The sequence below is a fragment of the Micropterus dolomieu genome, linkage group LG15 (genome assembly GCF_021292245.1).
Source record: "Micropterus dolomieu isolate WLL.071019.BEF.003 ecotype Adirondacks linkage group LG15, ASM2129224v1, whole genome shotgun sequence".
NCBI classification, from domain to species: domain Eukaryota; kingdom Metazoa; phylum Chordata; class Actinopteri; order Centrarchiformes; family Centrarchidae; genus Micropterus; species Micropterus dolomieu.
In genome coordinates this window covers 17,398,697-17,412,717 of record NC_060164.1, presented here as the reverse complement: position 1 = coordinate 17,412,717, position 14,021 = coordinate 17,398,697, and the positions used below count along the sequence as shown (strand labels likewise).

The following is a 14,021-nucleotide window of genomic DNA, read 5'->3' as shown; positions in this document are numbered from 1 at the left end:
TCTTAAGGGACCTGGCACTTTCACCAGGGTGCTATAGAAGCCATTAATGTCTTAACTTATACACCTTCTCCGGGCTGTGCAGTAACACATGTACACACAGACACACATCCTCATGCACACACACGCACTCTCTTCCTCTCACTCGCACAACCTCTCACACAAACAGACACACATACATTTACACAGCCACACTGCACTCCTGTTTCATTATCCTGGTGCCTTGTTGGCCTCTGCTCCGCTCCTGCTAGGGAGGTTAAATGCAGGAGAGCTGGGCCAGACTGCACGGTTGGAGGAGAAGGGGACGGATGGCTGGGGGTGGTAGTGGTGGAGTTGGTTTGGGGAGCGAGAGAGGGGGGACTTGATGAGAAACAGCTGCCCCAGGTTGGAGGGGTCTGGATGGGGGTGGGGGGTTCCAGCCCCCACTTTGCAATTCTGCTGTGCTCAAGGCCAGGGCTGTGCTGGAGACCCGGGGGTGCTGGGGGAAGTGAGAGTGCTTTGACGCGCCCCCGTTTCATTCTGCCCGTCAGAGTTAGAACAGACAGAGGCTTCCAGGTCAGACAGGCTCTGACCCCCGCAACCTCTGTCTCCTCACCAATGATGACAGATAAGACCACCACTTCCTTCTGTTAGCCAAGATAATCAGATCCCTCACTTATAGTGTGATACACACACCCTTTCTCTCTCTCTCTCTCTCTCTCTTACACACACATCTCTCTCTTCTCTTTGCACACTTTCTCTTCTCCCGTGAATTCATACTGAACACGCATGAGAATAACTTTCGACACACTCATGCACTTAACCTGGAGACTGCTTCTCTAATCTGATTCATAAAAAAATGAAACCGCACTTTGTCTTACAAAATCAGCAAATTAGCAGCAAGCATTATCTGTCTCGCAACAGGACAGATAAAGAGAATTGGCAGAATGAGTTATCCCGACAGCTTGAGTCTTACAGAGCTTGGCAGTGCCCTTGTATGATGGCAGGTCAGAGGGGGATCGAGTTGCACTTGTAGGTGCCCCTCCACAAAAAACCTTTTCGCTAGCAGTGCAGATCTCTCACAGTTTAACATTCAGCAAGCAGGCCCCTGGTTAGTTCATTATTAGCGCCTGGTCTTGAGAGTGAGTGCTCCATCCAGACAGGGAGGTATGGGGGGGGGAGATGTAGAAAGAGAGGGAGTAAGGAAGAGAAGGTTTTGACTCACCAGTATAGACAAATCTCCCGGGGGCACCTTTGCAGAACTGCTTGGACTTGTAGGACAGCGTGACTTCCACAACACCGGGGATGTGCCGAGGTGGAGTCTGGACTCGAATGGCGTGGGGAGTTATCAGCTAGATTACAGAGAAAAAGAAAACATGAATGACCCTCTGTAATAACCAACTAGAGTCTGAACTGTTAACTACTGGCTTGAAAGTTTGTTTTGAGTTGAACAGGTTGTTCTAAATAATACTTTAATTAAAATCAATCAGTTTCATTACAATTTCACATCATTTTTGTCAAATCTATAATCAAGATCACACCTCACTCCAAACGAGCATGGTGCCGAACACAACTTGTAGGCCATCAAAGAAGTTGTCCCCTATGATGATGACAGTGGCTCCTCCGGTGGTCCATCCCTCACTAGGGCTGATAGCCTTGATGCATGGGGTGGCTGCTTATCCAAGACAAAGAGAGAAGAGCAGATTCAGCACCTAAGCTTCAACAATCTGCCCCATGTCTCTTTCTACAAAGACACACGACTGCATCACCCCTACGTTCAGCCTTCCATGTGTCTCTCTCACAAAGACATATCATGGAAATTACCCCTGGAAAAAAAATGATGGATTTGTCCTTTAAGGCATGAGAATCAAAATCATTTATCAGCGCGCTGGAGTGGTGTAGTTAAGCAGACCCTTCAAATGGTCCACTTCACAAAGGCTAAACGCCGGGCTCGCCAGGAAAATGATTTGATGGAGCAAATTATGTGTCAGGGCAAATGTAGCTATCAGAATTGATTAAGCATGCACCCGCATGTACAGTAAAATTTCAAAGTTGAACAAATCTTAAATGAGTCAAGAATACGGGCTGTTAAAGTGGAAATGACAAGCTAAAGCTTTGCTGGTTCATGTTATTTCATTACCTTTGTTCTGTATATGCAGTACAGTGCAGGCACACTGAAAGGAGTTTCAGGTTTCATAACGTGAAATGCCCTCATGAATTATTCAGATTGAGTTTTTTTTTTCTTTCTTTTTGTGATCGATTCAATCCATTTCATATTGTTTATTACAATGCTTTTCATCTGGCATGACTTCTGCTATGTAGCTCTGCCATTCATCAACAGTCTGGGTTGTTATTATAATCTAATTTGAGTGATCTGGTGCCTCACATTCACTGTCATTTGATGCATTACCTTAATATGGTGTTCAGCACAACACCGTGTTTACAACAGAAATAGCATGACGGCTAGCCATAAAATACCAATATCAAATTTAATCTATTTCCATCAATATCTTTTAATACACTATAAATTGTGCATGTTTTCCCTACTCCTCAAAATGTGAGCAACTATTTCAGCAACTTCCTTTTTTCTTTACAAGCTTGTTCTAAACCTCTATTATCCTTTCCATCCAGTAAGTAAATCACAGTCAGCCATTGTTGTATGGATCACCTCAGACAAGACATCTTCCTTTGTTTGCCTTGCTGTTGGGTCTGTTCAGGTCATGTTTGCTCTCTCTCTCTGCCCATAAAGTGCACACACACACATTGGTACTACAGGGAATCTGACTTTAACAGGCGCTGTTGACTTCATGCTAATCACCTCGTACAGATTTTCATTTGTGAGGCCTGGAGGAGTGACATTTGCTTTCCTTAATTGCGAAGCGGAGCGTCTGAAAGAGGACCAACCCTCTATGGGCATGCTGGGCCCCCTCTAAGGGCCTGACCTTCATCAGTGTGGACGATTACAGCAAATAATTCACCCTTCAAAATTACTGTAAACAAATTGACTTTGGGGATGGGGGGGGGCAGGAAGGAGGAGGAGGCAAGAAGAGGGCCTGATGGTGACAGTGACTGTTGGGGGGCAGCTGCAGCCTGAAACCTACGACAGGCATACACAATCACGCACACAAACACAGACGCACCACCTTGGAAATCCCAGTGCCCCCTCCCACACACAGAAGGACCCATGGAGAGGCAGCGACTGAGGCCCTAAGCCGTCCACCCTTCTGCCTAAAAATTTGCATATGTCTCAATGCACAGACAGAGAGGGGAGCATGTGCTGAATGGGGACCGTGGAAAAGTGGATTACACAGTCAGCGCAGGCGATCTGATGACAGACAAGCACAATGCCCCCTCAGCAGATGATAGGCATCATGAGGAGTGGACGGATGAGGATGCAAAGAGCCGGCCTGCCGGTCTGAGTGTTGCATCACTAAGTCTTTGCAAACTTTGGGCTACAGTAGAGGAAATTCACTCGATTTGAATTCATATGTCATGGCTTGTTTTTTTGTCGGGGTGTGTGTGTTGGGGGGGGATTGTTACCCTATCCATTTTGTTTGAGTTCTTGATTTCATTCCAGATCCACTTCGCCGATCTGTGATCCGTCCTAATCTTTTTCCTCTCTGGTTACGGTTACCCGTCGAGGACGTCAAAACTGATCCGAGATCTGAGCACAGGAGGTCCCAGCTCTAGTATTGTGACACTCAAACAGGTCTGATGTGGCCCTGCGAAGCCATCCTTTGTTCTGCCTGCTGAAATGTGTTGTAATTGTGCTGTGGGATGTCCAGATGGTCGGTTGATAGTGCAGCTGATGGGATTATACCTTTTACCTCTCCCTGGGCCATCTGTTCCCTTTGACTCTCTCTCTCTCTCTATCTCTCTCTCTTTTTCTTGCTCTCTCTCCCTCTGCCTCTCTCTCTCTCTCTCATGCTCTCTCCTTGTCTTTCTCCTTTCCTCCTCTCATTTTCCCCCTTCCTTCTTTTCTCCCTCTCTTTCTTCCTCTTAGGCCCAGCAGTCTGGATTCACTTGTCTTTATTGCATAAACCCTAACAGCATTACAGCCACTTGGCATGCAAATGAGGCAGGCGCTGCAGGCTCTATGCTGAGTCTCCTATATTGTCTGGGGCTCTATAATGGTGGAACTGAGCTAAGGAACGTGTGTGTGTGTGCGTGAGTGAGAGAAAGTGAGAGTCTGTGTGTGGTGTGTCGAGGCTATTCGTGTGTGTCTGTATGTGTGTGGGGGGGGCGATGCTGTGTGTGAAAGACTATTTGTGAGCATGTTTATGCACCTTTGAGCCTGAATCTATACATGTTTGAGTGACAGGCAGTCACAAAGCACATTCGTGTCTGAATGCATAATATGCTTGTTGTGTGACAGTACACACAAGTGAACAAAAATGTCACATGGTGAGATTTAGTCTGTCAGACAATCCTGCCTCTGCGCCAACAGGGGGCAGCACCTCTTGATCAATGTGAGGCAGTCGGTACAAGTGCAGTGTGAGCTGAGCTGGGAGGAAGGATGCCTCTCTGTTTCAGCCACACAGTCAGCCAGCCAGCCACATATCTGAGGCTTCTCGCCCAGTGAACTCCCGGGGAAGAATGTGTTGCTAATTTAAAGCATGCTGTCTGTCTGCCTGCCTGCTAGTTGTCAGAGCACTATGGAGGACATGGCTGGAATTACATTTTATGACCAAGGTCTCCTTTTCTCGTGTGTCACATCTCTGTTTGTTAAAAGGTGACTCAAACAAAGCGAGCGATCGTTGTTGATGCATGTTAAATTAGTTTGTTATGGAGCTTGGAGGGCGAGAACCCCCCCACCCCGGATCTCAACTTGTGAGAGCACACGCGGTTAAGAAGGGGGAAGGTGTATTAAAGTTATTAGACAAAGACATGTTCAACTGGGCGGTTGACAATAGCTTCTTTTCTTGTTTTACGGGGCGTCACTCTGCTGCTTTGAAGAGTGTGGTGAAGGGAGGAAGAAAAGGATGGGTTGGGGTAACCTGTAAAGAACACGAGCACACACACAGGCACACACATAGACACACACACAACACATGCGGCCCCCTGGGAGCGAGGGAACACGAAGGCGAGGGCTCAACCTCTTTAATTGCTCCCCTCATTAAGAAACTGGTTGCTAGGCGATCCACACCTATCGTGTCATAAACGTGAAACACACAAACAGAACGTCAGCGAACATAATGACTTTGGTGCTCCGGGCAGGACTTTAATTATTTGATTTTGTTCTCCAGTAGAGGAGTCATTAATAAAGACAAAAACAAATAGATTAGCTTTTTCCCCCACTAGGACTGGAGAGCACTGAGATATATTAATTGTCTAGTCTTTTTTTTTTATTAGTCGTTGTTGTATTAAACATTACATTTGCTTTTGGTGATAGAACCATTAATGCCCATTAATGTGTAGAGAAGCTTGTTTTAGTCAGTGGTGTATATAAACTGTTTGCCCAGCCATAATTGGCTCTTGAAATCTGAAGATAAGCAATTTGCACAATTGGTCCAAGTCACTTCTTTGCTTCTTTTTTTTTTCTTACAATCTTTCAGCTGTATGTGCTTCCATCTGCCAGTGGAGGCCATGAGGGTCATAAGGTTATGTTTAGTGCATTTTACTTTTTGGATTTCCCATGGTTTGGTGGTCCTTCTTTTCTCTCTTTTGGCTGAGAAGGCAATCAGTCTATCATATGGAATCAGTTGGAAGAAAAACAGTAAGTTCTGTTTTTCTCATATGCCCCCCCCCCCCCCCCCCCCCCCACCTCCACACACCCACCCTTCCCTCTCTCCCCCTCCTTTCTCTCTTTCTCCTTCCTCCCCCTGTTTCAGCTCTCTCACTGCTAAATCTGCAGAACCCAATGACAGGAAATTGACCTCACAGCCAAATTCTTAAGCAATTTGATCATGTTTCACATAGCCTTTTAGGACAAATGTAGGTGCATTAGGAGACTTGAAGTAGCATAAGGTTTTAAAATAATAAATTAGACGTGTTAGCATCCACATTAGTGATATCTAAATTAATAAATACACTGAGCAATGTATTCTATTTCCAGTCAAGCCACAACAACAGGTATGAGGGAGGCAAAAAAGCAACTTAATAAGTCAAAGTGAAAGTGATGGAGCAAATGATTCTCAGAAACTAGAAGCAACTAGTAACTAGGTGTGTGATTTTGGAAAATGGGAGGATGTGAGGAAAAAAGGAGCGAAGCAAATTATAAGATGTAAAAATGTGCCTACCATTCTCCAGATAAGGAGGCGTACCTTCTGAAGGGTCGAGTCTGCGAGCCCTTCGCCCGTGCTTAGAATTGTTGTGTACGAACATGTTGTCAGAGACAGCCAAGACATGGCCATCCACATTGACGGTCGTCGATACGACAACCTGCAAGAGGAGTGAAGGTGAAACAGGTAATATAGCATGCTGTATAGTTTTACAAACATTCTCAGTAATGTTCTGGGGTAAAAGGCATACATGAAGGCTTTAGAAATTTAATTGTGTCCAGGTACATGCCTGCGTGCAATTCATTGCTATTGCCCTGAAGTGGGTGTTTTCTTTGGACATTGCATTCCAGCTACCCTGCTTCTCAGCCATTTTATTTTTGCTTTTTAGTGTCTTGCATCTGTGTACAGCTAATTGACTTTTCAATCACTGAAATACCATTTCCGTTTACCCACTCTACCAACTGTCATCATAGCCGAAGCTCAGAATTATTGATCAGCTTGTCCATCTATTTGAGGACGGAAGGCCTCCCTTTTAAAATATTACTGGAGTCATTAGCAACTGAACCGTACTCCATCCCATCACTCAACAAACATTTTACTAGGATCAGATTCCAAGCCACACTCCATATTTCATAATGCTTATTTTTGTTGTTGTTTTTTGGCTACCACATCTCCAAACAGTGAGCCTCATGTGAATGGCCAAAGTGTTTCTGAGCCGGAAACACAGAGCCCCTCTCAGGTTTGCTTTGCCGGTGAGTGACCTCGGTGTAGCGGTGGAATTTAGGGGGGCGCTTTTTTTGGTTGGTCTGGGAAGGGTGGGGGTGTAGAGGGAGGAGGGGAGAGAAGGGGAAGTGAAAGAGCTCCATTCTTGTGAGCAGGTTCAGAGCTGGGCCAAGCTGAGGATGATGGATTGGGCCCTCTCTGGCCTCCAGCTGGTTTTGGGGGGTAATAAGTGGAGTGGAAGGCATGCAGAATACACAACTTTGGCCAGAGAAACACCTATGGTGGAGCATCTGGGAAATCTATTTAGGGAAAAATGGCATGCTAACTGTTGGACTAAAAAACAGCATGATCATCAGCAAAAAAAAATCAAAAACCGTCTTGTTTTAGACTTAATGTCCACATTTTAGTTTCACAAAAAGAGTGCTGCTATAACTTAGTTGTTGCATTTCTTTTGACATGGAAGTGAGAGGTGAAAGCCCTTGGTGGCTGTCATGCATCAGTCCACATTCACCCTGAGGGAAGATTTGAGGAGGCAGGGGAGGTCTGATGGTGGTGACATCAGGAGGGGACACCCTGTCTTGTCTGTTTCATGTCTGGGCTTCCTCCTGGAGGATGCTGGCTTGTGTGTCTATCACATAACAGTGCTGTCAGTGACGGACACCCTCCTGTAGTTTGTCACTATCCTGATAGGACAAATCACACCAAACTCTCACTGTCTCACCTTGACCTAGTGGGCTGCTTGTGGTGAAAATGTCTGGGTAGAACGGATGGCTGGATAAATGGATCAGCAGGGGGGTCAATCATTTCAAAGCTCAACTACCTGACACATTAGATGCGAGAGGGTTAAAGAAGCAGTAAAAGTGCTCAATGGCCATGTCCTTTTAGTGTAAATCTCACAGCATTTTGTCAGGCTACAATAATGATGGTTTTCAGATGGCTTAAGACGAGTTTCACTGGCTATACAGAGAATTGCATATGTGAGTTTAAGTGTATGCATATGTGGCTAAGAATGGGAGAGGGATGAAGAGAAAGCAAATAAATGCGCTTCTAGCGTGTATGGTTATGCATCCGTATGTGTGTGTGTGTGTGTGTGTGTGTGTGGGTGCCTGCGTGCTAGCACATATGTGTGTGTATAAGAAGGTATGCGTTTCCGCAGCCAGACAGATCCTGAGTTAACACTGTTGTTACATGTGGTTGGATCGTTCTCCCCTCTGCGCTGAGGCTCAGAAGCCTGTCAGGAACACAATTGATGGCACTCTTAAATCCTATATCTTTATTTGTGTCAGATGGTATTCCCTAATAAATATTCTGTCCAGAGCGCACAGGACACAAAATCCCACACTCTCCCTTTCCCTGTTTTTTGCGCCCTTCAGTGCCAACAATAGAATTGCATTCATATGTGACTGTGTGGCAATGTGTAGTGTAGTTTTGCATTTGTACACCTGCAAAACGACAGTGAGAGACAGAAATAGACAGAGCATATGTGAGAAATAGACTTAAGTCACCTGGAATCTGCGCATGTCTCGTGGATTCCCTGCATTCTTCAGACAGTTCTGATTGCACTTGAGGAAGAACTTTAGGAAGAATCTGAAAGAGAGCACAAAACAAAAGCAAAAAACTATTACTGACACCTTTAAAGATAAATTACTAAATTTGTGTTGTGGACTATTTAAGTAAGAATGATGAAATACCCCCACGTCTGATCCATTCATCCAGTCAGTCAGAAACAAATGTGACATTACACTATTTCAGTTTGGGATGTCACAGTATTTAACATTCCATCAAAATCAAGAGTCTTTTTATCATCTCATCCCCTCACCTGAGTTCATGGGTCTTTCCCAACACCCATCTGCCACTAACATACAGAAAGTCACTTGATATTCCACCCACCTCTTTAATCCCAGGACACCCCCTGTGCAATTAAAGTTCTCCTGTTCAATAGGGAAGCAAATGAGGCCCACCTGTGACCAGGTCTTGTTTGAAGAGCATCAGGGATAAAGGACCTAACAAGGTGAGAGCGCGCCACAAAACTTATAGTCCTGTCAGGCAATTAGGCGGACACTCCTGGGACCACCGTATGCCCCACACACACACACACACACACACACACACAGACACACAACGCATACACGCACACCCATGCACTTGTGGGTGGGTGAGGCAATTATGCCACAAATTACAACCTGGCTAATCGTCTCTGAACAAATGTCACGTCTGAGTGAGATCTGGGCTTGGTTAGTTTCTACGCTGCCTTGCTCTCCTGCTTTCTCAGGTCTCGCAGAATGTATTGGTAAAGCCTGGTATTGAGAGATGAATATCAGATGTGGCCTCACAAACACAAAATAGTTAAAACGAGGAAGATTAACAATGAGGCCAATACGAAAAATTGTCTCAGATGTAGCCTATTGTGTAAAATCTTACACAACCACGGAGAATAAACAATGAAATTGACTTGTTGTTTTTGCAAATTCTCCCCACAGAATCATGACTGATTGTGCCTTTGCTTTCTCCAATTCATTATACATACAGTGCTGTGATATTTATTTTTCATCACATTGCACTAGCATTACTATATGCAATACTGTGGTTTCCATTGTAATACTACCTTGGTTCACAGTGGCTCATTGGATTACCATAGATTGCACCATAGATTGCATGGCCATTTCATTCAGCTAAATACAGTGGCTTGTGTGGCCTGTGAGGATGCTTTCACAACACTTAAAACTTCTCGTTCACCCAGTGGGATCCTGGCCAAACCATAAATCAGAGTCTGAAATGACCCTTCTAACCCTGGCCACATTAACACATGCACTGGTCATTTAGAAGCGTTCTTCGATAGACTCCTATACCTTGTGCTTCTCTGAGGGCCCAGGAGGGAGAGGAGAGGTGAGAAAATATTTTCACTCCACATCCAAGGAGCTTTGGCTTGGACATCAATAAAAGACGTTTTAACCCATGCCAGAATGCTGATTGCCTGTCGGTGTGTGGTGAGGCCATAAAAAACCTGACTTGTCATTAGTGCATTTCACTTGATTGTGTTCACTGTGTTTTCGGGTTGCATCTGTTGGCTGATCATCAAAATGACCATTATGTACTCTAATTCCCTGACCCTGTTTTTATTTCCCCAAAGAGTCATAATGTAGAGCAGCAGACATCTGCGGAAAGCAGACCTGAAATACGACTTTTATTTGTCTGTTGCCTCTCATACAGATTGGGTAAGGCCAGTGTGTGTGTGTGTGTGTGTGTGTGTGTGTGTGTGTGTGTGTGTGTGTGTGTGTGTGTGTGTGTGTGTGTGTGTGTACATGCACGCACATGTACGCACGTAAATGTGTGTGTGTATGTGAGCATGTGCATACATGCATCACCCATTGGTAGGCGATTTATGTCAGAGCACAAGATAGAATACACTTCCTAGGCAATGCATTGACTTCATAAAAGAAACACATTACTTTCAGAGTTAGTCTTGTCTCTTTTCTTGGCTACTTTAATGCTTTTACATACTGTTTCTACTAAAGCAAAACCAAAAGTTAAGAAACAATAAACACAAGAAATTGAGTGCCCACGCTATCATAAAGTAGCTCCTTTATGTTTACTGTTATGAAGGCAATTAAGCACAATTTCTCTGCTAAAAAGATAAGCTTAATTTTCATAGTCCACAGCAGTGGCAGTGCTATAGCATCCATTACATTTGAGTTGGTTAAGATTCTCTATGAGCACAGAGCAAATTGGTCCTTGGTGAAAAGGAGAGCAATTAAGACAAGGCCCCTCTCTCTCTCTTTTACTTCTTAAATATCTACAGAAGTTTGTGCTGGTGTTTTGGCACGCACGGAGACAAAAGGAGGTTGTTTAATTGTTTTTTAATGGGATATCAAGTCGTCGCTGCCATTAGATGTTGGCAATGGAGGGCAAAGGGGGATAGAGAGAAAGAATGAACTGCAATTAGGTTTGATTAAAGCTATCCTTCTCAATAATCAGCTGTTCTGACAGGACAGGGGGACCCTGGTGGCCGCTGAGATGGAGGAAGGTGTTGAGTGATATTAAGGCCAATGAAGGGGATATTAACATGGCTAATTAAAGCTCTTCCAAAGCCGGGAGAGGAGGCTCTCAGTGGACCGCACTGGATGAAATAATCGGCCAAGGCAGCTATCAGTTGGAGGAGAGAGAGAAAGGGAGTGCGGGAAGGGGTGGGTGTAGTCCATCTGAGGGAAGGGGGGAGTAGAGGGAGGGATAGTGGGAGGCGTAAAGGAAAACTATGAAGTGTGAAGAAAGACAAAGAGGAAGACATCGACAGGCATCTAGAGAAAGACTTCCAGAGCAGCCACGGAAGCTCATTTTGACATAAACCCTCTCTGTCTGCATGCCCGAAGTCTGGCAGTATAACTAAGACCTGACATCAGCTTTTATCTCCGACAGCTAGTCATACAGGTTCACAAATCAACGTTAAAACAATCCTACTCATGCCTTGGTCTAAGGCAATTAATACGATTCTCCTGTAGTACCTCCATGCTCGCCCACTGCCGAAGCTACTAATCATGCCATAATGATTTCTTTCCCTCTGGTCAAAGGGGAAATAGATTGTCTCTTTAGTAATGCAGCAGGCTCGGCGCCTTCCACTCCCTGGCTTCACAGACCCGGTAATTGAGGAGAAAAAGGCCGACTTTGGCACTTTGACTGATTTGAGGGCTGCTAGACCCTCTTATCTTTACTCTGATCATTTTAGGCTGACACTCAAAGGAAGACCCATCGCCCTAATTCTAGCTCACCCACTCCCATCATCAAACAGAGAGAGGGAATGGGGGAAAAAAAGAAGAGAGAGGGTGGGGGAAAAACAAACACACGAGGTGAGGAAGGCCTTCTCTCATTTAAATGGCCAACTTAATTGCAGGGTTGATGTCACTCATGCATAAATGTCCATCCCTTTGATTTGAGTGAAGAGGGCAAATAAGGATAATGTTGTATTATTAAGAAGGTTGCATCGTCAGTGGAGGCTGGCTGTCCTTTCAATTTCATTAATTTTTTTTATCCTTTAATTTTCCGATTTGTATTATTTTTACAGACTTGTTAAAAGTTGTTATGTTAAGTCTAAGCTGTGTGAAATCATTTTCACTCGCTGGTTTCTTAAATCACATACATGAGGGTATGAGGGATATTTTATTCCTCAATAGTACACCTTGTTCTTATTGTACGAAGGAGCTTCCCCACATTTGTTTAGACCGTTACACAATACACTGACAGATGGCCACAGTATCTGTAAGAGTCAGGTATTGACAACTCTAAGCTCCTGATTGGTGCCCCGGCACTAATGACTAGCATGCAGTGTCCACAGCCGGCAGCCATGACAGTGAGGTCATCCGTTGCAGGGCGGTGAGTATCGATCACCACCCAGCTCTAGCCCATCAGGCCCCAGCTGCCTCCCAGACTCAATGGGCCCCTGTTACAGGAGCCCTGTAAGAAACGGCTCCCAACACCAGACTACAATCTGCTGACACCAGATCTCTACGCTGAGATAGTAGTACACGGGTCAATAGCGTATCGGATTTCCAAAACGCCAGGGTCTTAATGTCAAGCCTCCTGCCTTCCCTACCTACTGCTCCAGTTATTAGGCACTCCACTGAACTGCATTCAGATCCCTGTTGTGACAAGCAGGTAAAACAAGAAATAGAGACACTTATAGATCTTAATCTTCCCTTACACTTATTTATGCAACTGAGTGGTCTTGGATATATGTGCCAGTTAAGTCCCTGGGAAGCCGAGCCGAGCCGCGTGGCCATTTCTGTCGTATTCTGGTTTGCCGCTGTCTTCTCTTGTCAAACAGAGCTGTTTTTCTCGCCTTAGCCGAAGTAAACCACAGCACATTAACAATATTTGCTCTACCCCTGTACAAGCGCCGAGGGACCAGACCCACAGATCCTATCACTTCTTTATCAGGGAACAAGTGCCTCACTATCCAACCTTATTGGGTTTGGGAGATTAACCCCTTCCACTCACAGGCTCTGCCCATCTCCTCCGAGAGCAGCAAGGCAGATGTCACTGTGATTATTATTGTTCAACATCAAATATCCCAACTACATGTCTCAGAGAATTTATTGGGTATTTCCAAGGCCTTTTTTTGTTTTCATTTCTTTTTTTTCTCCACCTGCTATTGTCAGTTCATTTTGTTGTTTCATATTTCATATTTTTGTTAGTGGTTTGTGTGTTGCGGGGATGTCACAAATAATTTATGTGTTTCCTCTGCACCCTAAGATGTAGCTGTATCCCTTCATTCATCCCTCTTTACCCTCTTCTCCACCATCCCCCTTTCTCTCTAATGGGCAGAGTGGCATTGACATTATTTCACTTGAGGATCCCTCACTCTGTCAATCCCTCTTCATTTGCTCCATGGCTACAGGACTCATTATGGTATCTCTTCCTCCTTCTCTCTCTTTCGTACTCTCACTCATTCTCCTTACCTCCTGTCTCGCTCACCCTCTAGCTTTCTCTCTCTCTCTGGACACTGTTAGTTTCTTACTTAAGAGAATCGCTCGTCTTCACAAATGGTTCCACGTCAACCCCACTCCTAGCAAGCCCTCACTGACTCCCTTCAGGCTTTGGCACAGGTTTACTGTAACAGATTAGACGAAGACCCGGAGCTCCTGCTAACTATCCATCACTTGCTAACAGTGGACTAAGGCTGTGTGCTTTATGCAGCTTTTAGCTCCAGCCCGCCACATACTGCATGTTTAGCCCCGAGCTTTCTCTCTTGCCTCTCCCATCCCCTCACATCAAGATACTGCTGAGGCTGTGTACTGTTGCACAGTGTTCTTTGTTTTACTCTGAATACGCCCTTTCTCTACCAGGACTTTGAACACAATATAATAAGACACAAAACATAAATAATTCCGCATTGTTTTGTCTTGCGCGGCTCTGTTGTTAAACCGAATCAAACACAGGTTGCCGCTTTAGAGCCAACATCATCTACATCTAAAAGTGGAATTCATAAATATTATCACCGGTAACATAAAAACCATGTGATGATGATTACTGATAATGACTGTGACAGTCTCAACGATGTCGGTCGTCAGGTTACTGACATTACGAAAATAATCACATACATCAACAATG

General features: G+C 44.8%; 1 protein-coding gene across 4 annotated transcripts in view; it reads right to left on the bottom strand.

The window, feature by feature from the left end:
• The window catches only part of LOC123984395 (transcription factor COE3), a 66,059-nt gene that overhangs the window by 17,948 nt on the left and 34,090 nt on the right, over window positions 1–14,021 (bottom strand). For 2 of the 4 annotated variants that reach the window (XM_046071251.1, XM_046071253.1), the window contains exons 7-10: window positions 8,426–8,507; window positions 6,216–6,357; window positions 1,518–1,648; window positions 1,202–1,328 (exon numbers count right to left, since the gene is read on the bottom strand). In XM_046071251.1, the coding sequence (XP_045927207.1) occupies window positions 1,202–1,328; window positions 1,518–1,648; window positions 6,216–6,357; window positions 8,426–8,507 (482 nt within the window). Of the gene's footprint in view, window positions 1–1,201; window positions 1,329–1,517; window positions 1,652–6,215; window positions 6,358–8,425; window positions 8,508–14,021 lie in introns of all 4 variants that reach the window. The other 2 variants (XM_046071252.1, XM_046071254.1) reach the window with 1 other exon arrangement.